The sequence below is a fragment of the Salminus brasiliensis genome, chromosome 13 (assembly GCF_030463535.1).
Source record: "Salminus brasiliensis chromosome 13, fSalBra1.hap2, whole genome shotgun sequence".
In the NCBI taxonomy this organism is placed as follows: Eukaryota; Metazoa; Chordata; class Actinopteri; order Characiformes; family Bryconidae; genus Salminus; species Salminus brasiliensis.
The window spans coordinates 1,444,841-1,465,524 of record NC_132890.1 but is presented as its reverse complement, the minus strand read 5'-3'; the positions used below and the strand labels follow the sequence as shown (position 1 = coordinate 1,465,524).

The window sequence follows — 20,684 nt, the reverse complement described above, 5'->3', positions numbered from 1 at the left end:
CATCAGCAGCCTGGTAAAACAGAAAACAGGCATTTTTAATTAAAACCTTTATTTAAAACTTTATAAAATGAACCGAACCTGTCTGAACAGAGATTAAACTGTAGAACACCAACAAGTGCTCACACACACACACACACACACACACACACACACACACATCAGAGTCCTTGTTATCTGCTGCATCAAGCCTTGGGAGCAGGAGTCTGGCTGGCGGCTCCTGGGACTTTGTCAGTGATCACGAAGTAGTTCCTCCCCTTCTGAGTGATGGAGGACAGCAGGGGAGTCACAGGACCTTCAGCCATGCCTGTCACACCAGCACACAGACAGCAGGACTGATCTCAGGCACACAACAGGTACTCAGGTGAACAGTGAGAAAGTGAGACAGCTAGCTAGTGCTCATGTCCGTCTCAGCAACAAGGACAGCTCAAAGTCAGACGCCCTGCGTACGCTGCCACCCTGTGGTGATGCACAGCACTGCTAGAGGAACATATGGTCCTGCTGTTGTACCCCTGTGCTTAAGGCTCTCTACACACTGCAGCTGAGCAGACGGCCGTGTTCGTACCATAGTAACGTGTAGTTTTCCACTATTATCAGGACGCTGCCTACCTGTAGAGACACAGTGACGGAGGGACTCCAGGATGTTCTTGCTGGAGAACTTGACCACCCCTCTGAAGAGTTCGGCGTTATCGTTAAGGGTGGTGTTGCTGTTGCCTCGGTATCTTGTTTCAAGCTGTGTGTTAAAAGAGGGGTAGAGGCACGATTACCAACACGTCAACACTGTGAATTTAATAAGAATGCAGGTCTCTGAAGGATTATCCTCCCAATATTTAGAGCATAAACCTAATAACACAGTCAGTCACCTGGCTTAGTAATACACAGACAAAATAAATGGACGAGAGTGTGCCCGTAACCTGACCCTTCTTTTCTAATCAATTTAATGGATTAAATCCATCTTAAAAAAATAAAGAAAGGCAGAAACTGGGCTATTCAATCCTAATCCCTGCTGTTTCAGGCTGCTGCATTTACTCAGTTGTGTGGCTGGAGGTGGAAGTGCGATTATGTGGTGTGTATTTATTAAGACCCTTTTCACAATACACAGGAAATACTCTTTTTAGGCTTGTAAAACTAACTGGAATGAACACCAGCAAAGGACAAAGTAGCACCACACTCCCAGAAAGCAAAAGCACTGAAGCTTTTCTTATTATTTTGAATTATTTTTGCTTTAATGGGCTACTATCTATAATCGACTACTCCTTACTATGAAATATAAACAGTTACTACACTGTGGTTATTTACAAGCTCTCTATCATTGGTCAAAATCTCTTTTATTCACATGATACATGCAGTTGTTCAGTGTTTTATATAGTTTTACTGACTATACTAATCGTTTATTAATTATATTTATTAATTATTATAGTCAATAGCAAACAAATAGTCACATTGCCCATCCTCATTAACATGGTCCTACCATTCTGCACATGCAGTGTGTGTGTGTGTGTGTGTGTACTAGCAAGCTGTTGGACGCACCTTGTACACAGCAGTTTCCAGCTTAGGCAGGACCCCACAACCAAATGCCTCACAGGCCATCTGATGCCTTCCTTCAGAGCTCTCAGCGTGCTCTTTTTCAATATTGGGATCTGCATTGAGAAACAAACCACACTTTAATTGACTGCATTTCTATTAATTGTTTGCATTGTAAAACACGTTAAACTGCATTTTAATGCATCAAATATACTATATAAATACATATCATTTTTATTGTTATTATTAAAAATGATTAAAGAGAATTAAAGTTGTGGGGTTACAAAAAGCAAATGGAAATGGTCAAAAAGAAATATAACCAATTACCAATAATACCAATTACACACAAAAAAAAAAGAGAGAGAGAGAGAGAGAGAGAGAGAGAGAGAGAGAGAGAGAGAGGGGGGAGTGTACACACGTGAAGGAGGTGCATTTCTTTCTTTTAAAGTCCTTTCCTGATTTGTTGGAAACACCTGAGAATAAAACCAGATAACGAGTCAAACCTAATAAGACAGAAACACAGACTCATTCTAGACATGGTGAGAGTCTTACCTGCTGATACTGCTTCATGAGAAGGTCTCTCATTGCAGTGAGGCTTCTAGAACTCAGGTGGGATTCTTTGATGGACACATGTCTGGTAGCCAGAACTAGAGCCTAAGGGTCAGATCAATAAACCTGTAAAGTCAAACTGCTGTAGAAGCAACACGTCAACATGCTGCAGTTTACAACAGCTGGTAAATCTCACCTGGTACAGGCAGGGCTTGTGCCTGGGCGCGAGGCTGTGGATGAAGACGTAGGGAGACTGCAGATAATGCACAATGTAAGTCGGTTTGAGGTGGTTGGGTTTCCTGAAGTTGTCTCCCCACGCAATACGAATCCAGACAGCACCATCCTCCAGTTTCTTCGTCCTAACAGAGACCTGTGAAGACAACGAGCACCGCTAGATAAGAGTCTAAAATGCCACAGCGAGGCAAGCCGTAGCTTAGTTTACTGGTAAACATTCAAATTCAGTTTTTCTAGTAGAAATTCTAACGTTAGAAATCAGCTACGAATATATTTATTAGTAATAATATCAGATCTATAAAGCCATCCTTACTAGTCATGCTGCCAGAACCACAGATCCTAGATCACATGTAAACCTGGCTGGACACATATTACCACTGAATTACATGGAATCTCACTTTCTTAACTTTAACATTTATTTACTTTAAATTATAGTTTTAGATTACAGCAATTTTACTGCTTTTACAGGTCAAAACTGAATATATGTTAAAGTTAGTTGTAAAATGATATTTTAGATATTGTGAAACAACAGAGAGCCTATTGACAACTAGCCAAAACAAAATAATAGAAATCTTGAATTAGCATCTCAGAATTCACTAATGAATCCCTAAACCTAGTCAGAATTACATTGTAGATATTAATACTGTATAGAAAGCTGTTTTTGCTTTAAATCCTAATTAGAATTTACACATGTAAATATATATTTTACTAGTATTAACTGATAAATAGGTATTTTTCAGTAGCAAAATGCTTGATATCACATTAAATGTTTACATGGGTAAATTGAATTTCTGACTAGAAGGGTTAGAAGAAAAAATGGCTTGCCATGGTAATTACAATATCTCCAAAATCTAAAAAATAATTATAGATGACCTTAAATGGACTAAACATTGAGATTGTGTGTAAATCAATAATAACATATGCCTGGTCAAGGATATATCCCTCTGCGGATATGATTGGTCAGAATGGCTGCATAGATCTGTAGATCAGATATTACTACTAAAAGTTAAAATCTGAAACTAGAATTTCTACTAGGAAATACTGCATTACAGAGATCCTGAGTAAAATTGTCTTACGACTGGTGACATTTTAGGTAAAAACAGCTTGCCATGTTATCACAGCTACAAATGAAGACCCTAACCCTAACCCTAACCCTTGTCAAATCCTGTTTTTGCTTCATCACCCACAACTAGACCGCCTAGACCGAAAGCAATGCCCAGTGGCCAGTTCTCAGATTCTGAAGCAGTCTGTGGTCTCCAAATGTGCCGTAGGTCACAGGCAGACTGGAACTATGTGGAAAGGTGATCCCTAAAGGCTCCGTACCTGTTGGACAACGTCCTCCAAGTGGGCGATGAAGTTCTCCCTGAACTGTGTGAAATGCACAGATAGAGCATCATCTGTGGACAGAGCAGTGAAGTGAAGCCGTAAGAAGACAAGAAGGGTCATTTCATTTGTTCACACACTAAAACACGCTTCTGAGGAAAAACAGGGAAGCTTATTTATCTGTAACAGGCGTGAACTCACCTTCTGCTTGAAAGAGCTGGCAGGCGTGCCAGGTTCCTTGATTAGGATTGTCTATGTGGTCTAGTGTTAAAAAGAAAGAACACAGAATTCATCTAATCAATAAAAAGTGGGGGTATCAGTGTCTGAACGAGCATGAGGGACGGGAACTATCCTTCTAGGCAATCCTCACAATCAGTGAGTTTCTCAAAATCAGCTTAGGACCTCATCTCTGGTGCTTAGTAGAACCCTTCTGCTGTTCTGACCTGCTGCACATAACGCATAATGCACAGCTGGACAGCAGCGTCTGGCAGCGTTCCTGAGGAACCCCAGCCCATTCCTATTCTGGTGGTCTTGGATTTGCTGCTGCAGCTGCCTTCCTCACATCCCATCAAAGATTTTCAATGGGATTCAAGCCAGGCGACTGTGACGACCACTCCAGAAGCTTCCAGGATCTTCTACTGAAACCAAGCCCTGGTGGACTTATATGATATGCTTGGGATAATCGTCCTGTTGGAAGATCCAACAAGGTCCAAGCTTGCCGTGACATGTCCTCCTAGGGTTTCCAGACACTGGACTGAATCCATCTTGCCCTCCTTTCACATGCTGCAGGGTTCCAGAGCCAGAGGAAGCAAAGCAGCCCCAGAACATCACTGAGCATCACCAAGAATGGCTGCTGAATAATTCTGATTATGAGAACATGAGAACATGCTCTCAACATCAAGATGCTTTGGGAAACGTGGGCCCTGATCAATAAGGGTACATGTCTTCAAAACAAAGCAACAGGATACGGAAAACTCACTCACAGACCATCTCCAGCTTCGTCACATCTTTTAGGCTCACCCGGTTTTCCTGAAGGAGAAAAGAAAAAGTATCGATATAATATGATTATCAATATTTTAGACAATCTGAGATACCGGATTGTGATTCAGGCTGATATCTGTAAACACTGTCCCTGCTGACATCGACAGCCTGGTCAGATCAAGCCGGTTGAGCTGATTGAGAAGCTCAGCTCTCCACCAGTATAGAGCATGTTTACATTTTTGATGGCTTCTGGTTTAGCTGGTCTACCAGCATGATCTAGTTGACCAAGCTGGTCATTTAGTACGACCAAGCATATTGACCAGCATGACCATGGTGGACATGCACCAGTGTGACCAGCTTGACCCAACAGCCTAATCTAATCTGTCAACCAGTATGACACATTATGCTGGTCCACCAGCCAGTTATCTTACCCGTCCACCAACGGGTTGACTGACCAGTATGACCACACTGGTCCAGTGGTATGACAAAGCTTGTTAACCAGCCTGACCATCATTTCCATGCTCAACCAGTATGACCATCACAGACCAGCTTAGACCCTCTGGAACCAGCTGGTGGTCTGGCTGGGGGTCTGCAGTGGGCTCTGTACCTGGTATTTAGAACAGTTTGGTGACGTTACCTCACACCTGGATATCAGGTTTTCCAAAAACAGCCATTTAGGCTGGGAATAATGCAGAGCCTGCAGCTGGTCCTCGGACAGGCAGCCCCAGGCTCTCAGGGTGGGCTCCAGCTTCTTGTTGGGTGTTTTTCGCACAACCCGCTGTAAGATCGCTCTGGCCTGTTCGTCCATTTGCTGCTAAATGACCCGAAATCTCACAAAAATGCGCTAAAACGAGGCGGAACACGGTGTTAAACCCGCAGCCACCGCCTCGACAACAACAGCCCGAACCGCCAAGAATTGAATGGGCTTTTATAAAGCTGTTCATTCCGGCTGATCCTGGATCAGCGCTGAGAGCCGGATTCTCCTTCACAACCGTTACCGGAAAAACACGAGAACTGATTTCAGATCAGCGGGGGAAAACACACACCTACGTCACTGAATACGCACTTTCCGGTTTCAAAATAAGGGCCCACATAAAAATCCCGGATTGTTTAAATGCAATGTAGGCGAATAACGAGGCGGTAGAAATTAACCACACTTAATACATAATAACAATTAATACAATTAAATTTTTTTTTTTTTAAATTCATGATAATTCGTATATATGAATGAATATTAGCTAGTATCAATAAACTGCCGGACGGTGCCGCGTTCTGTTTCAAAATAAAAGTCCTGGATTGTTTAAATGCAATGTAGGCGAATATCGAGGCGGTAGAAATTAACCACATTTGTAAATAAATAATAACTGTTAATAAATATCGGTATGAATATTATTTTATTGCATATCATTTGACATGAATACTTATGTATGTATATGTATTAATATTATTAGTTTCATTAAACTGACGGTGCTGCCATCTGTTTCAAAATAAAAGTCTTGTTCGGATTGTTCAAAACGATTGCTAAATTTAGAAAAGAATTACGAGACAAATATATATAAATATATATTTACATCGACGTGTGTGTGAATGTTTATAGTTGTGTTATTTTATATAAATTGTATATGAGTTTATATTAGTATTCTTATATAAATGTTGGTGGGTGGTGCTGCCATCTGCTGGCCGAAACCCGAGTGGCCTCACCTCCGCCATGGTTTTCTGTGGAAGCAACGTGACATTGTAATGTTTTCGTGCAGCATAAAGACTGCTGGACTTACTGTCTGCTGAAAAACCTCAGGTCTGGACTTCATGCTTAATTTACTGGACACCTAGCGGCAGGTTTGTGATTGGGGAGTCCCTGTGTGTGAAGTTTTCATTGGATCTGTTGTTTGTGTTGCACGGATTCTGCTTATTTTGCAGGTCAGAACCATGGTGTCGGTTTAAAGAGCGCACCCAGGTGTGTCTGCTCTGTCTTAATGCTGTAGATCTGGGTACCTGGTCGAGGTCAGACCTCTGCCCTCTGCCCTTGTGCTGCCAGGCCGTGCACGTCATAGACCTAATCATGCACAGTATTGATGGGTTGTGTAATGTAGAGCTTCCTCAGCAGCTTAATGAACAAGTTTAATGGACTTGGCAACCCCACATTTGGTGGGCATTGTGATGCCTGGGCTGAACTCTATTGCATTGAACTGGAGCTAGCCAGTGTGTTCTCTTCCACAGGTTCAGCCAGTTTACTGAACCAGCTCCGGTCCTGGAGAACCAGTGGTGTTTCCCCTGCTTTGACACACCCAGTAAGCTCTGAATAACACCTTGGCTAGTTGTTCTGTGTTCAGGGGACGCAGGACTGTAGACTGGACCAGGGTCGTGGACCACTGCTCTACACCATGTTAAAAGAAGATCTGAAGATCTGCTGTAAACATCTGCAAACACATTGAACTCATCGCTGGAATATTTCATTTTCTCTTGTTCAGGAAAAAAAAAAGGAAGGACGACCCCAGCATGAGTGATGGGATGGGATGGGGATGCTGTAGTATCCTTTAGTGTGAGATACACAATACACCCAGCAGCCATAACATTAAAACCACCTCCCTAATATTATTAAAACAAAACAGGACTTCACAAGAGCTCTGAAGGTCTTCGTAAAGGTCCTGTGAGTAAGCTGTGAGGTGGGACCTCCATGAGCCTTGGTCATGGACCCTGTCGCCAGTTCATTGGTTGTCCTTGTGGGAACACCCAGCAAGACCTGGCTGATGTTGTGGAGATGCTCTGACCCAGAGCTGGTTGTGTGTATGTGCAGCATTTCTAATGAGGAGTGAGGATCGATACAGGTCCTGCGTTATTAAATATACGGCGTTTTGGTGTTTGTGTGTATTTGCAGTTTAAGAAGCCTTAACTCAGGATGCACCCAGATCTGTCCAGCCATTTACACACAGATGAGTGCAATGAACTGATAACGCTCCTCAAACAGTGCCACAAAGAGGTAAGAGAGCGCCCCTGTCTGTTCATCTAGCCTGTTCCTTCACTGGAAAAAATAGATCAACCTACAAAATATTTTAAATATGTATTATGAATATTAATATTTATAAATATATATTAAAAACTGTATGTGGTAACCAGCAGTTGGACTGGGTTTAGACAAGACAACCATCTTCACCATTAATGTTGGACACAGGTGGAGTTTGGCTTCCGCTTTTAACCCGCACACACACACACACACACACTAGTGAGCAAACACACACACTGACACATACCCGGTAGGCAGAGAGCCCAACAGTGGCAGCTTGCTAAGCCGGGTATCGAACCCACAACCATGTCATCAATAGCCGAATAATCAATATTTGGAATGAATCCAGCTGGGCATGGGCTCTGAGTACATGTGTTGTTACCGGGACCCTGTTAGGCTTTCCAAACGGGCCCCATCTTTACAGCCCACCTTAATCTCACATGGGTCCATCTAGGTCCCCATGTGTGGTATACAACCCACTGGTCCCATTTCTGACCCTGGTGGCCATCCATATGTGGGGCCAACATGGAACCCATGGACAATACTCTCTGGTTCCTCTCTCAGTTGAGCTACCTGTACAGGGGCCTGATATCTGGGATTTGGTCTGATTAGAAATGGTTTTCCATTTTTTCCCCTTTTTTTTTTTCAATAATTTAATAAATTTTTACTTTTGTGAATGTTCCTTTTTAGCACAGCGTCCTCAGGTTCTTTGGGACGTGTAATAGTTTGGATCGTGTGATGCGAGAGTGTCTTAAGAAAGAGGTGAGCTTGCAACTATGATGTGTTATTTGTTTTTTTTTATTAATTTTTTTTAATGGGAAAATAATATTAATCAATAATATCATGTTTTAGGTTCCCTTTCCCACCACCTCCATCTGTTATCGAGCAGAGGTTCCCTTCCTCGTACCATGTTTTATTAGGAACTGCTTCATGGTACTGCAGGCCACGGTGTACACACCTGCTTATCAGTGATTTTATCCCTTCATTAACGCTCCATTAAAACTATGTAGGCCTTTAGGTTTCTTCCTCTCGGACCCGGATTTTTGTAGAGCTGCTTTGTGACGTTCGTTGTGAAGAACGCTGTATGATTGACTAGTGTGCAGAGCTTTAGGCTGAAAGGTTTTCAATAAACTATAAAAGTTGTGGACAGATTTCTGGTCAGGAGAAGTTGTGTTTAATGTTATTATTGTACAGAGACACTACTTTCACATAAATACTTCCAAAAGTCTCCAGACAGCCCTTACAATTTGGACTTCAGATTCTTTAAGGAGCTTATAATAGAACAGCATTGCCAGTAGGAGGCTCTGGAGCAGCCATAGCTAAACCAAAGGAAAGCTGGAGGGGTGTGAAGGCCCCCAGCATTGGGCGGTGGGACAGTAGAACTGGACTGATGGAGCTCCATCCATTATCACTGGGATGAGTTGGAATCAGTGTCGGCAACATTTTCCAGAGGAAAGTGGCTAAAGTAGCCTGCTTGAAAAGTCGCTAAATGGCACTGGATGAGGTAATGCGCTAATTAGCATATTTGTGATGTCATTAAGTCATATTTACATGCTGCCTAGTGTCGGATGGTATTGCTAATTCTAGCAACAACTAACCATCCAACATCAATACCTGAGAATGATGTTCTTGTGGCTGAATGCAATCAAATCTGTCCCAGAAATGTAGGAGCTGTTAATGCAGTAAAAAAAAAAAAAGCGTCCCAGATTAATATCCTAGAAAAGAAAGGTTGGATTAGCAAGTGTCCACAAACTTTTGGACGTACCGTGTATGTCTTAGAAGAGCCCTCTCTGCAGGCCGCTTTCCGAATCACAGTTCTGTGGGTTTCTCTGTTCTTCTGTCCAGTATCAAGAGAAGAGGGAGCAGAGCCAGGCTCACGCAGCCAGGATGAGACAGCGATTGAAGGAAGGACCTAAAGTTCAACTCTGAGCCAAAGACGGGAGACAGGACGGGAGACAGCATGGACATGGTCACAGGGACCTTTTCTTTCGCAGGGTTGGCTGTGACTTTGTGGACATGTGTGATGTGCTGTGGAGGATGTTGATCATCGTGGACCTTGGAGGAGAGCGTTTAGTGCCGTGTGTGGAAACACTGCTGAAATTGATTATTAGAACAATGCAGTTTTATGGTGTAAAATCAGCGAATTAAATGGATGAAAGTCTCAGCAGTGGTCGTGTGTGGTGTGTGTGGTGTGTGTACTGCATGAAAACCTGGGGCCGGATTTATAACAGCTTTCCTAAGAACTTCCAAAGGATTAGTCTGGTCTGATCTTGATTGATGGTTGAAGTGAGGGGTGAATAAGATCACCATCATGACCAGATCCAGAGAGCTCTCTGAGACCTTCAGGAAGAAGGGTGGAGATGCAGAGGAGTCTGTAGATGGAAGGGGTTTAAAAAGATCTCAGAACAGAAACAGAAATTAGCCGCTGTTCCACTGTCCAAAAAATCATCTACCAGTGGAACAGCTGACCAGCATGACCAGGTCAGACCGTCCCAGCAAGTTCAGCCCAACAGCAGAACCTCAGGATCAGTAAAGAAGACTCCAACAGGCCTAAAATCCCATCATGGCAGCAGGTAGATCTCACCACAGCTGAGGTCAAGTGGATGATTTCTATGATCTCTACCCTCAGAAAGAGACAGCAAGCATTTGATTATAATGAGAGGTGTGGAGGTGTGTGAGGAGGAAACCAGTACTGTCAAAAAAAAAAAATTAAACATCAGGGCAAGATCTCAGGTTTGCCAGAGAACACCTATAAAAAGACCAGGACTTCTGAAACTGTGGGCTCTGGTCTCGCGTCTGGCCCTGATTTTTTGATAATAATAAATGAAATAATTTTTTTTCCTGCAGGACACGCCCTGCTAATTCACTACAGGCACTACATTTCCCATAGTGCCCCAGCGTCTTTGTTAAAGCTTGTTCAGCTGAAGCTTTCAGAGTCAGTTTATTTGGGGTGTTTTGAGCAGAGTCACAGACATTAATAAGTAATAAAGTCAGCCATGCAACAGACAAGCTCATGATGGCTCCTCGCTGTATGTTTTATATATGATTGTAGCCATTAATATACAGCATAAACTTTCCATAATACATATTAGACCATTAAAGCAAAGCCCTTTATTAAACTAGTAGGCCTTACTTATGTCAGCTAATAAAAGGGGCATTGATAACACAGGCCTGCAAAATGAGTGCTGTGAGATCACCAATATAACCGAACACTACTGACCCTAAAGGCCGTGGCAGTTCTCTATAGAACCTGAGCTGATGATGCAAAGACAGAATCACAGGAAACATTTAATGAATGCATGTGACAGTAATATTACTAACATACTAATAATAATAATGAAAATATTAAAATAACATGTTATTAACAATCTAAATAATATGAACTAGTACTATTTTAAAGAAGGCAAAGGGGTACAGCTGTGCCCCAGTACAGTGGTAATCTAGAACCGCCCTGCCTCCATCTCTCAGTACTGTAGATCAGATCTCCACATGTTAAATATGTAAATCCAGACAGATGGGGAGGTTTTCATGCGATGTCCTGATTTGTCCACATGGCTGCATGACAGGGAAACACAACACACAGAGAACCCAACAGCTGCATTAATTGTGTCGTTTATTAGATACTGCTCACCCACCCCACAACAACGAAGACAGAGCATCCTACTGACACAGAGGAAATACGACTTCTAAGGCACCCAGAAATATTCCGAAACTAGCCTGAGAAATGGGAACGTTAAACTTCTGCAGTGTAGACCTTACAGGACTTGACCCAATACATATAGACTCCGGGACGAGAGGTGAAACTTAACTCAGTCATTTATATGAGGCTGTTAATAATATAGATTTAAGAGATACAGAAAGCAACCAGGGAAAATTTACAGCCAAATACATGAATATGAGCATGTTTAACGTTGTAAACATTGGAACGACACCAAAAATGCATTTTTCTTCATTTTCTTTAGATACAATCTTTTCACCTGTGCAGGTAATCCAGCTGTTTTTGCACAAAGTTCCATTATATTATATATTAAAGAAAAGTTGAAGAAATTTCACAACTAATCATAAATGATAGAAGTATTGATTATTATATGGGAACCACAATGTCATAATTGCTATGTAATATATGCACAACGCAATTTTCTCTGGAAACACAAAGTTGGCTCTTAAAAGCAGTGAGTATATTCATAAAGTACTGAAGTAATGAGTAGTTTACGCTATTCGTCTAATGTAACCAAGCATTCCTCAATCATCACAGCTTTAAATAAAAGTACTCTAATCAGCTACTTAATAAAAGATATTTCACACAAAAACAAAATGAACCCGAGTTTGACTAAATATGCATGTATATTGCATACACGGACAGGGCAGTTATACAGCAGGTATATTCTTATACTATCTCAAATAATAATAATAATAATTATAGTAATAGTAATAATAATAATAATAATAATAATAATAATAATCTGGATGCCAAAATCACTGAAAACAATGGAAGAACAGCAGGAAAGAAGAGGAACACATGTACCCATACTGTGTCTATCGAATGGCACTCTTCATCCACAGGATTGACTGCAAGATATTCTATGTAATTCTCAATAAATAAAAAAATAAACTGTGCAATATTTCTAACATTACTAACTACGGCCATACAAAACATACCCTGAAATATAAAGATCTGACAAGCGACACGTATCTACAATGATGTGCATGCATTAATCCCACAGCACAACAGGGCGTCACACCGCTAACTCTGCTTGTGTATTCTGTACAACAGCTGGATGTCGGGATATTGTACAAAACACAGACCTACAATGACCTGTACGTATATAAACCAGTATATACATGCAGAGAGAACAGCCACATCTGCACCACTCCACAACACCGACAGCCTAATGGACAGAAAGTGCAGGAGAGACTGTAGATTAGTAGATCGGATACTTTGGAACAGAAACCAAATGTTTCAATTTCGTTTTTGTTTTCTTTTATACAAAAATACACAAAGTGTGACATTAAAATAATCCTCTGACTATCTGCTTTTAAATATATTCACAAGTTCAACACACGCATAACTTTGCATTTAGAGATACCACAGGATAGATATACCTAATAATGTGTCTAGAGGGAATCAGACAGGCAGTGAATCTGGATTCTGCCTCGGCGCTCCACTAACCTCAAACTGTCACAGCGATGACAGAAGAGTCCTTCACCAACACACCTGACTGCTGGAGGGCTGCCTTCATCCCCAAATACATAGGAAAGCAGTGCATTCCCTCCATCCATATACACTATATTGACATAAGTATTGGGACACCTGCTTGTTCATTATGTTTTGTTTCTATTGTTGGAGTAACTGTCTCCACTGTCTAGGGAAGAAGGCTTTCACAATTTTGGAGGAGCAATGTTGTGAGGATTTGATTGCATTCAGCAACAGTTCAGCGTTAGTGAGGTCAGGATGTTGGATGAATGATCACCACCCCACCTCATCATCCCCACCTCCCAAACTCATCCCAAAAGTACTGGATGGAGCTCCACCACCATCATTCCAGAAATGGTGCTGCTCCACAGCTCAATGCTGGGGGGCTTTATACCCCTCTAGCCCACTCCTGGCATTAGGTAGCATGGAGTCAATAGGGTCATGATGTTGATCTGCTTCAGAGAGTCCTATTCTATTGGCAGTACTTCTTCTCTACAGGGACTAGACACGCTGGGTTAGCAATGAGTGCAACTGAAAGTAGCTGAATGCATTCATTAGAAAGGGGGTCCACAAATATTTGGACATATGTGGACTTCGTTACACTCTACCAGTTTCTACAGGGCTTGGAAGAATGGAATTCAGGTTATTGCTGTCTGTGGAATTGTGGTTAGATCTACTGAAACCATCAGTTTTAACATTTAACCATAGAAATCTTGTGAAATATTCCACTGTGCCGAGTCAAATATATGTATTGCATGCAATAAGTAATCATAACACTGCTACAGATCCTCAGTCCCCGTCGAGGACATAAACAAATATGCACATAGTCTAGTAGAGCAGTGGTTCCCTGGTTCCCTGGCCGTGGAGAACCCGCCGCCCTGCACATTCCAGCGCTTTCCTGCTCCAACACCTCCACCTTCAACTCAGGAATGACTTGTTACTTAGCTGATTCATTATTCAGCTGGATCAGGAGTGCTGGGAACAGGCTGAACACTACAATGTGCAGGTCAGGAGGTCCTCCAGGAGCAGGGTTAGGAACCACTGCAGTAGAGGAAAGGCTAAAAGCAGCACACATGATTGAAAGCAGTCCTTTTCTCATTAGTAATCAAGGACGTCACACTCTCACGTCACTTCATGTTGAACTGAGATCTCCTTCAGTTAGTGATGCATTGGTGTGGATCAGATAAATAGCCAAAAACGCCCTGCTATTGGATTTGCATAGACTCACGAATCGTACGCAAGTAATGTACGAGACACTGAGATGTCAGTTCTTCATATAACCTCAAATAATTCAGTGTTGAAGACGGTGAGGGTGCTGGAACATGCAGTAATCTGCAGCATCTAACTTTGTGGATCTACGGCAACCTCGATAAGCCTTGATGAAGTGCACGACCGTAGGATTTGATCCACTACGGTTCGTACAGAGTCTGCTGCAAACCCGTCACTATTGCACTCGACTGATGCCATGCCATATATCACATGGATAAAGGACAATGGTATACGATTGGGATGTCCCGATCCCATCCAGTGAGTCTGGGGCCAATCCAGGCATTTGTGATTGACAGGTTGAGATCCACTGCCTTAGATTAGCTGTAAGGGAGCACCCTCTGGTGTCCTCTAGGCACAATTACGTAACACAGCGACAGCAGACGGCCACAGAGTGTCAGGTAAAGAGCGAGTTAGTAGGATCTGAACTCGTCACTCTTCCACTAAATGTTGCTCTATTTTCTGCCGTTTTTCTCTGCGCCGCTAAAAACACCCAGTTCGGTTGTATCTGAGCAACGACAAGATCTTTTAGCCCATTTTCTCCATTTGGGAAGATCTAAACGTTCTTCCCTTCCCGTCCTTCCTCTGGAATTCCGCCTGATTAGAAACCAGACTATGGTGAAAATGCTCAGTTCTACCAGTGAGAGAACCCTGCTTCTTTCTCTGGTTCTTAACCAGCTCTGAACGGCCCATTCAGAACTGAGGAGGAGGCTAATGCTAATGCTAAAGCTAATGCACACACACTGAGCGATCAGACTGCAGAGCTGTAAAGGAGCTGGGAGCTGAATGGTCTGGTAGGTCAGTCAGACTGTAAGAGATTAAACACTACAGAGTTTAAGACAGTCGGTTTCACAAGCCGGTACTACGATAGTGATTTTACTGCTGTGGATCAGAACAGCTTATCCAAGTTGTGGGGCTGGATTAGTTATAGAAACATAAAGATCGGACTGGATCGGTATCAGATAGTCAGCATTAAGAGACTCGGATTGGATCCGGGGGGTTGGGGGGACTTGATCGGGACATCCCTAATATATGATCAGAACGTGTAAAAAAAAAAAAAAAAAAAAGAGATCGGTATTAATAATAATAATAATAATAATAATAATAATAATAATAAAAACAACAACAGCATTGCCTTTGGTATGAAAATCACCCCTTCAGAGATGAGAAAACCAAACAAAAACAAATAAACAGTCTATCTACACTGTACACGTCTTATATAGAATTATATTCAATTTTTCGTTCAACCTTTTAAAATGGCTTGACTTCAAATAAATAAAGAATGAAAACATTAAAGGCATTTCATTATTTGACAGATCTTCAGTGTATAGAATGCTGGTGAGAATCACCACAGAACCGAACCCCTCTGAGAACCGGGATCAGCAGTAATAGATAGTAAAACAAAAACATTGTATTCTTGGCTTAGTTTAATTTCATTCGGAGGATATGACATCATCATCTGCTCTACACTCTTCAAAATAAAGCTGCTGCAAAGGGTTCTTTGAGGGACGCCACTTTTGCATCTATAGAGAAATGTGAGGATCCTTTAATCTGGTAGAGAACCTTCACATCAAGGTTGTTTTAAACATCAAAGAGGTTCCTTACACTCCTCATCACACATCTCTATTATAAACATGGTTCTTTATGGAAGCAAAGCTGGTTCTTCTATGGCGTCGCTTAAAGAACCCTCTGTAGCACCTGATTTTGTAAGAGTGTAGGTGGAGGTGCCCAAACATGCTGATTGGTCTCGATTCCGTTGAAGGGGTGAAGCTTCATGCCAAGGCTGATGAAGGTCTTAGGCCTTGTGGACACACTTCACACAGACTGGAGGGCGGAGGGCCTACGACTCTTCAGAAGACTGGAGGGCTGAGGGCCTACGACTCTTCAGAAGACTGGAGGGCTGAGGGCCTACGACTCTTCAGAAGACTGGAGGGCTGGACATTAGGGATCATATCCCTTATTCTGAAGGTAGCTGAAGAGAGCTTCCAGTCCTTTGGTGGAGCACCACAGCTGTTTCAGCATCTGGCATTCCTTCTCATTCACCTCCTCCAGGACCGACTTCAGGATGCTGCGCACCATGCATTTGGACTCTTCCAGAACCTACATGAGGAGATTAGAGGATGATTACACTATAAGGACAAAAGTATTGGGACACCTGCTCATTTATTGTTTCTTCTGAAATCAAGGGTATTAAAAAGAGCTGAGTTCTACTGTCCTGGGAAGAAGACTTTCTACTAGATTTTGAAGGAGCATTGCTGTGAGGATTTGATTGCATTCAGCTCATCCCGACCTCATCCCATCCAAAAGTACTGGATGGAGCTCCTCCACCACCATTCCAGAGAACACCGCTCTTCCACTGCTCCACAGCTCCTCAATGCTGGGGGGCTGTATACCCTTCTAGCCTAAGCCTGGCAATAGGTTCATGTCAATCCGAATGCTTTTGATAGATGGAGTGTCCACAAACATTTGGACGTAGTGTTTTAACACCAATGTTGTTACTCTTCTCTACACTTAAGAATAAAGGAGGGTTCTTTAAACGATTCAGTAGGAATCTCTTTTATAAACATGGTTCTTCATGGAACCAAAAGTGGGTTTTCTCCATCATAGAACTTTCCTAACCTACAGTACGGCACTATATGGAAGCTACCCCTACACCTGTGCCTTTCACCGACATCAGCTCACATCAGCCTACATACACACCTCTAAAGCTTATTCCAACATATTCCAACATATTTCAACAAAATTATACAATTAAATATAACGTTTATTAAAATATAATAAATATTTATAACAATAAATTATACATTAAAATTATTCTGATAAAAGTATTCAACAACAAAAATGTAATTTAATTTAATTTAATATTTTAAAATAATTGTTAAGAGTGTTTGATGAATGTCTTGTGCAGGGAGTCCCATAACCTTAACTCTGGTTTATACAGCCAGCCCTCGAGGAGCTGAAGTACTTGCTTTACAGCGTCATTCTGAACAGTGTGTAAAATAAATCACATCCTTGAAAAAATGACTGTTATGGATTTTCTATGGACAATAAAACCCAACTCACTTTTACTGCCTGAAATGGGTTACTGGGTTTGGGTCACTGCTCAGTGATTCAGGGTGCTCTGTACTTCTACAGCACCCAGGAACACTTTAATAGCAATATCTGCTCTGAGCTGTAAAAAGATTAGGATTAAGCTTCCGTAAACCTGTAGTGAGGTGGGTCTTACCACAGCACTGCAGGCGGCCATCTCCTTCACTCGTAACATGACCTCCTGGTTGAAGGTGGTCGGCCAGAAGACTTGTGAGACCAACCCACGGCTGCACGCCTCCTGTGCTGTTAGTTTCCTTCCACAGAACAGCATCTCATTGGCCTGCAGAGATGAAGGAAGACATCAATGACTTGTACTTCCACATAGCCATAACATTAAAACCACTAGAAATGGAGGTGAAGAACGCTGATGATCTGGTTCCAATAGCTCCTATCAAAGGAGTGGATCTATATATTAGTCAGCGAGGGCTTGAAGGTGATGTGTGTGAAGCCAAGCGTAAGAATCTGAGACACTTTGACAAGAACCAAAGCGATGTGGGTCAGAACACCTCCAAAACATCAGGCATCAGGTCCTGTGGGGTTTTCTCCTGGTATGCAGTGGTCAATACCTACCAAAGGTATTCCAAGGAAGAAGAACCAGTGAAGCAGTGACAGGGTCATGGGCACTCAAGACTCTCACTGATGATCATGGAGGCTCCACCCACCTCACAACTTAAAGGACTTACAGGATCTGCTGCTTAATTTAATCTTGGTGACAAACATCACAGGAAGCATTTAGAGGTCCAGCAGAGTCCATACCTCGATGAGTCAGAGTTATTTTAGCAGCATTGGGGGGCCTTTAGCTTTATAACCCTATGTTCAGGACCATTATCCTGCAGCAGGATGAAGCACCATCCTTTCTGAAGCTCTGAACAGTTAGACTGATAAATTTAGCCGACCGTTACATAATAATAATAATAATAATAATAATAAACACAAGTGAGTCAGTTCCGCTGGCAGCTATACATGCGTCCAACATCACGTCTCACAGATGAGGTGGCATTTTCTTCATTCCATCAGTCTGGAACAGGTTAATATTCATTGGTTCTCACGACCAGGATCTCTTCAGCTCGTTCACTGTATTATTTTCGCCTGCTGTCTGCAGTCGGTGACGTGGTTTGCGTCTTGTGGGCAGCTTGAAGGCTCTGGAGAATGTTCTTAATCTTCTGAGCAGCTGTAAAGACTAAAGACAGCTTCAGTTTCTGGGGTAAACCAGGTTCGTTATGGCAAATGGTGTGTGTGGGGGGGGATGTGATGATGTCCAGCTTATTATTTATTTATTTATTTTAGATGCAATGTACCACCTCCTCATTTAACCCATCTGTGGTAGTAAACACACACACTAGTGAACTGGGGCAGTGAGTACACACACACCCAGAGCCCGGGAGCAGAGAGGGTGAAGGGCCTTGCTCAAGAGCGCCCAAGGGTGGCAGCTTGCTGAGCCCGGGTATCGAACCCACAACCCTGTCATCAATAGCCCAGAGCTCTAACCACTGAGCCACCACTGCGGCACGTTTACACTGTTGTGTAATTGTAATTACAGGTATCTCCAGCCAGGCAAGCTGATTGGTTGAGAAGCAGTCTAACAGTGCTGTTATGTTACAGAGCGATTTCTGTATCCCTCCGCTGAACATCGTTAAACCAGGTTGTAGCGTAAACACCCTGAGCAAAATAAATAAATAAATAAATAAATAAATAACAAGAATGACCTACAATCAAACTAAAAATATTATATGAGTTTGTTACTGTGACGGACCTATGTTAACAACCTATAATCTGACGGAGGGAAATGCTAAAATTAAAACATATTAAATGATTCATTCATTCGATTTATTTATTTATTACTTTATTTCTTTTCTGAACGGTTGTAAAAAAGCAATAAAACACTCTGATTCATGTGATATGGTGAACTAACAGCACACAATAACACAATAACACATGGCCTTTTCTATTGCTTTATCAGAATCCGAAAATCTAAAATAATACAAAAACTGAACGCGTTTGGAAATTCACCAAGAAATTTCCTACAAAAGCTTTTCTGCAAATCCTAAAATTCAGAAAATACAGAAATTACAATATGTCATTTATTTGCATCCATAATACAGAACACACTTACCAGAGCCACTCCGAGAATCTGGGGGAAGGTGTACGAGGAGCAGCCGGAGGGCGTAAGGCGCAGAGCTGCACATGGGGTCTGGAACCAGGCTCTCTCACTGGCCCACACAATGTCACACAGAGGCAGGATGGAGGCTCCGAGGCCCAGAGCGGGCCCATTGATGGCCACTACAATGGGCTTCTTAAAATGGATGAAGGCCTTGACGAAGTCTCTGAAGTGGGAGAAGATATGGAGAACAGAGCTGTGCTGTGAGGCTGTGCTACTATCAGCAGTAGGTCAGCAGGTACAGCACTGTGATTTAGTGTATCCACTTCTGATCATGTACTAATCGATTATTCATTTAATGGTCAGTAAGACTGGGGTTCTGGGAGTGGATTTACAAAAATTTACACAAAATTTACAAGTACTAAAGAATTCACCGCAGTAATAAACACTAATATAATCACTTTATTAATTTAGTAATCTCTATTAACAGCCCAGTATTACACTACAGTGTGTAGTCACTGTGCTCTATGTGGGAAGGTGTATAACTAACTGTCAAGCTGTGTGAACACATGGTCATCACACCCTACGCAGAACATTCAGCTGTAATTCAAGTGATCTGTCAGGATGCTCACTTAGATTAGTGCCCTTCATAGCAACCATTTAATTAAATGTGTTAATTACAGCCTTTAATGAATACCTGATCACAGAGGCCTACACTGAGTCCCATTAATACACAATTAACCGTGCAGCTCTTCCACCTGGAGCGTTTTCCATTAAGAGAGTGGTGAGTATCTAAAGTAGACGCCACCCGCGTCACCTGCGTCACCCTGGTTTACGGACTGATATGGTCCTGGGTGGTCAACTGAGAATAGTCAGACCGCTGAAGCCTGAAGGTCTGTGGCCGTTTCTCTCCCTGTACCTCACGGCATCTGCGATCCTGCTGCTCTCTTTTCTGCGATCTGTGGAGAGACGTCCTATCAGATAGGAGGGGTCCAGGCCGCTGCAAAAGATGCTGCCCACCGCGCTGAGCAGCAGCAGCTTGCTGTCATCCACCGCCGCGTTCCCCAGGGCACGGCACATCTCTTTCATGATCTGAGGAAAGAGGAGGGGGCAGTGTGAGGGCCGGCATCAGTCTGTGGCAGCTTTGACGAGCTGCGAAAGTATTAGTGTCATTTTTATATATATTATTTAAATACTTTCAGATGATAAATGACTAAATATCAAATGTTTTAATGATTTAAAACCACATTAATGAATAAATATACATTTTTGGTCCTATTGATTCTGGTGTGGCTGCACAGTAGAACAGAGTGAACCAATGAACCATCGTTCTTGTTAGTTTCCATTTCTACTTCAGGAGCTGAGGAAAAGGCTCCTGAAAACAGTCTGCCATCTTCTTACCAATCTTGACGTTCAACAAATGTGAA

General features: G+C 42.3%; 3 protein-coding genes across 4 annotated transcripts in view; 1 reads left to right on the top strand and 2 right to left on the bottom strand.

Annotated features, from left to right (window-relative positions):
* Window positions 1–52: 52 nt before the first annotated feature.
* On the bottom strand, window positions 53–5,510 carry cenpn (centromere protein N). The gene is made up of 10 exons (XM_072695339.1): window positions 5,246–5,510; window positions 4,611–4,656; window positions 3,829–3,888; window positions 3,628–3,701; window positions 2,267–2,440; window positions 2,074–2,175; window positions 1,940–1,994; window positions 1,528–1,637; window positions 607–730; window positions 53–304 (listed from the first exon to the last, which is right to left on the bottom strand). The coding sequence occupies exons 1-10, from the start codon at window positions 5,414–5,416 to the stop codon at window positions 183–185; spliced, it is 1,038 nt and encodes a 345-aa protein (XP_072551440.1). The 5' UTR covers window positions 5,417–5,510; the 3' UTR covers window positions 53–182.
* A 788-nt stretch (window positions 5,511–6,298) lies between these two features.
* cmc2 (C-x(9)-C motif containing 2) lies at window positions 6,299–9,770 on the top strand. Of its 2 annotated transcripts, XM_072695183.1 has the most exons (5): window positions 6,299–6,444; window positions 6,826–6,896; window positions 7,484–7,585; window positions 8,300–8,371; window positions 9,455–9,770. In XM_072695183.1, the coding sequence occupies exons 3-5, from the start codon at window positions 7,505–7,507 to the stop codon at window positions 9,536–9,538; spliced, it is 237 nt and encodes a 78-aa protein (XP_072551284.1). In that variant the 5' UTR covers window positions 6,299–6,444; window positions 6,826–6,896; window positions 7,484–7,504; the 3' UTR covers window positions 9,539–9,770. The 2 variants fall into 2 exon arrangements, with proteins under 2 accessions (XP_072551284.1, XP_072551283.1); XM_072695182.1 differs by lacking the exon at window positions 6,826–6,896.
* Window positions 9,771–11,205: 1,435 nt separating this feature from the next.
* The window catches only part of LOC140575308 (chromodomain Y-like protein 2), a 37,433-nt gene continuing 27,954 nt past the window's right edge, over window positions 11,206–20,684 (bottom strand). Inside the window, exons 4-7 of the mRNA XM_072695570.1 lie at window positions 20,177–20,349; window positions 19,273–19,483; window positions 17,296–17,439; window positions 11,206–16,169 (exon numbers count right to left, since the gene is read on the bottom strand). Of these exons, the coding sequence (XP_072551671.1) occupies window positions 16,011–16,169; window positions 17,296–17,439; window positions 19,273–19,483; window positions 20,177–20,349 (687 nt within the window). The 3' untranslated portion in view covers window positions 11,206–16,010. The remainder of the gene's footprint in view (window positions 16,170–17,295; window positions 17,440–19,272; window positions 19,484–20,176; window positions 20,350–20,684) is intronic.

Excerpts from the sequence above, each read along its gene's own strand:
- cenpn (XM_072695339.1), bottom strand. The coding sequence starts at position 5,416 with ATGGACGAACAGGCCAGAGCGATCTTACAGCGGGTTGTGCGAAAAACA. Across the intron at positions 3,889-4,610 it reads GACGAAGCTGGAGATGGTCT|ACCACATAGACAATCCTAAT; the intron begins GTGAGTGAGTTT and ends TTTTAACACTAG. Across the intron at positions 1,638-1,939 it reads AAGAAATGCACCTCCTTCAC|ATCCCAATATTGAAAAAGAG; the intron begins GTGTGTACACTC and ends TTCTCAATGCAG.
- cmc2 (XM_072695182.1), top strand. The coding sequence starts at position 7,505 with ATGCACCCAGATCTGTCCAGCCATTTACACACAGATGAGTGCAATGAA. Across the intron at positions 7,586-8,299 it reads TCAAACAGTGCCACAAAGAG|CACAGCGTCCTCAGGTTCTT; the intron begins GTAAGAGAGCGC and ends GTTCCTTTTTAG. Across the intron at positions 8,372-9,454 it reads GAGAGTGTCTTAAGAAAGAG|TATCAAGAGAAGAGGGAGCA; the intron begins GTGAGCTTGCAA and ends TCTTCTGTCCAG.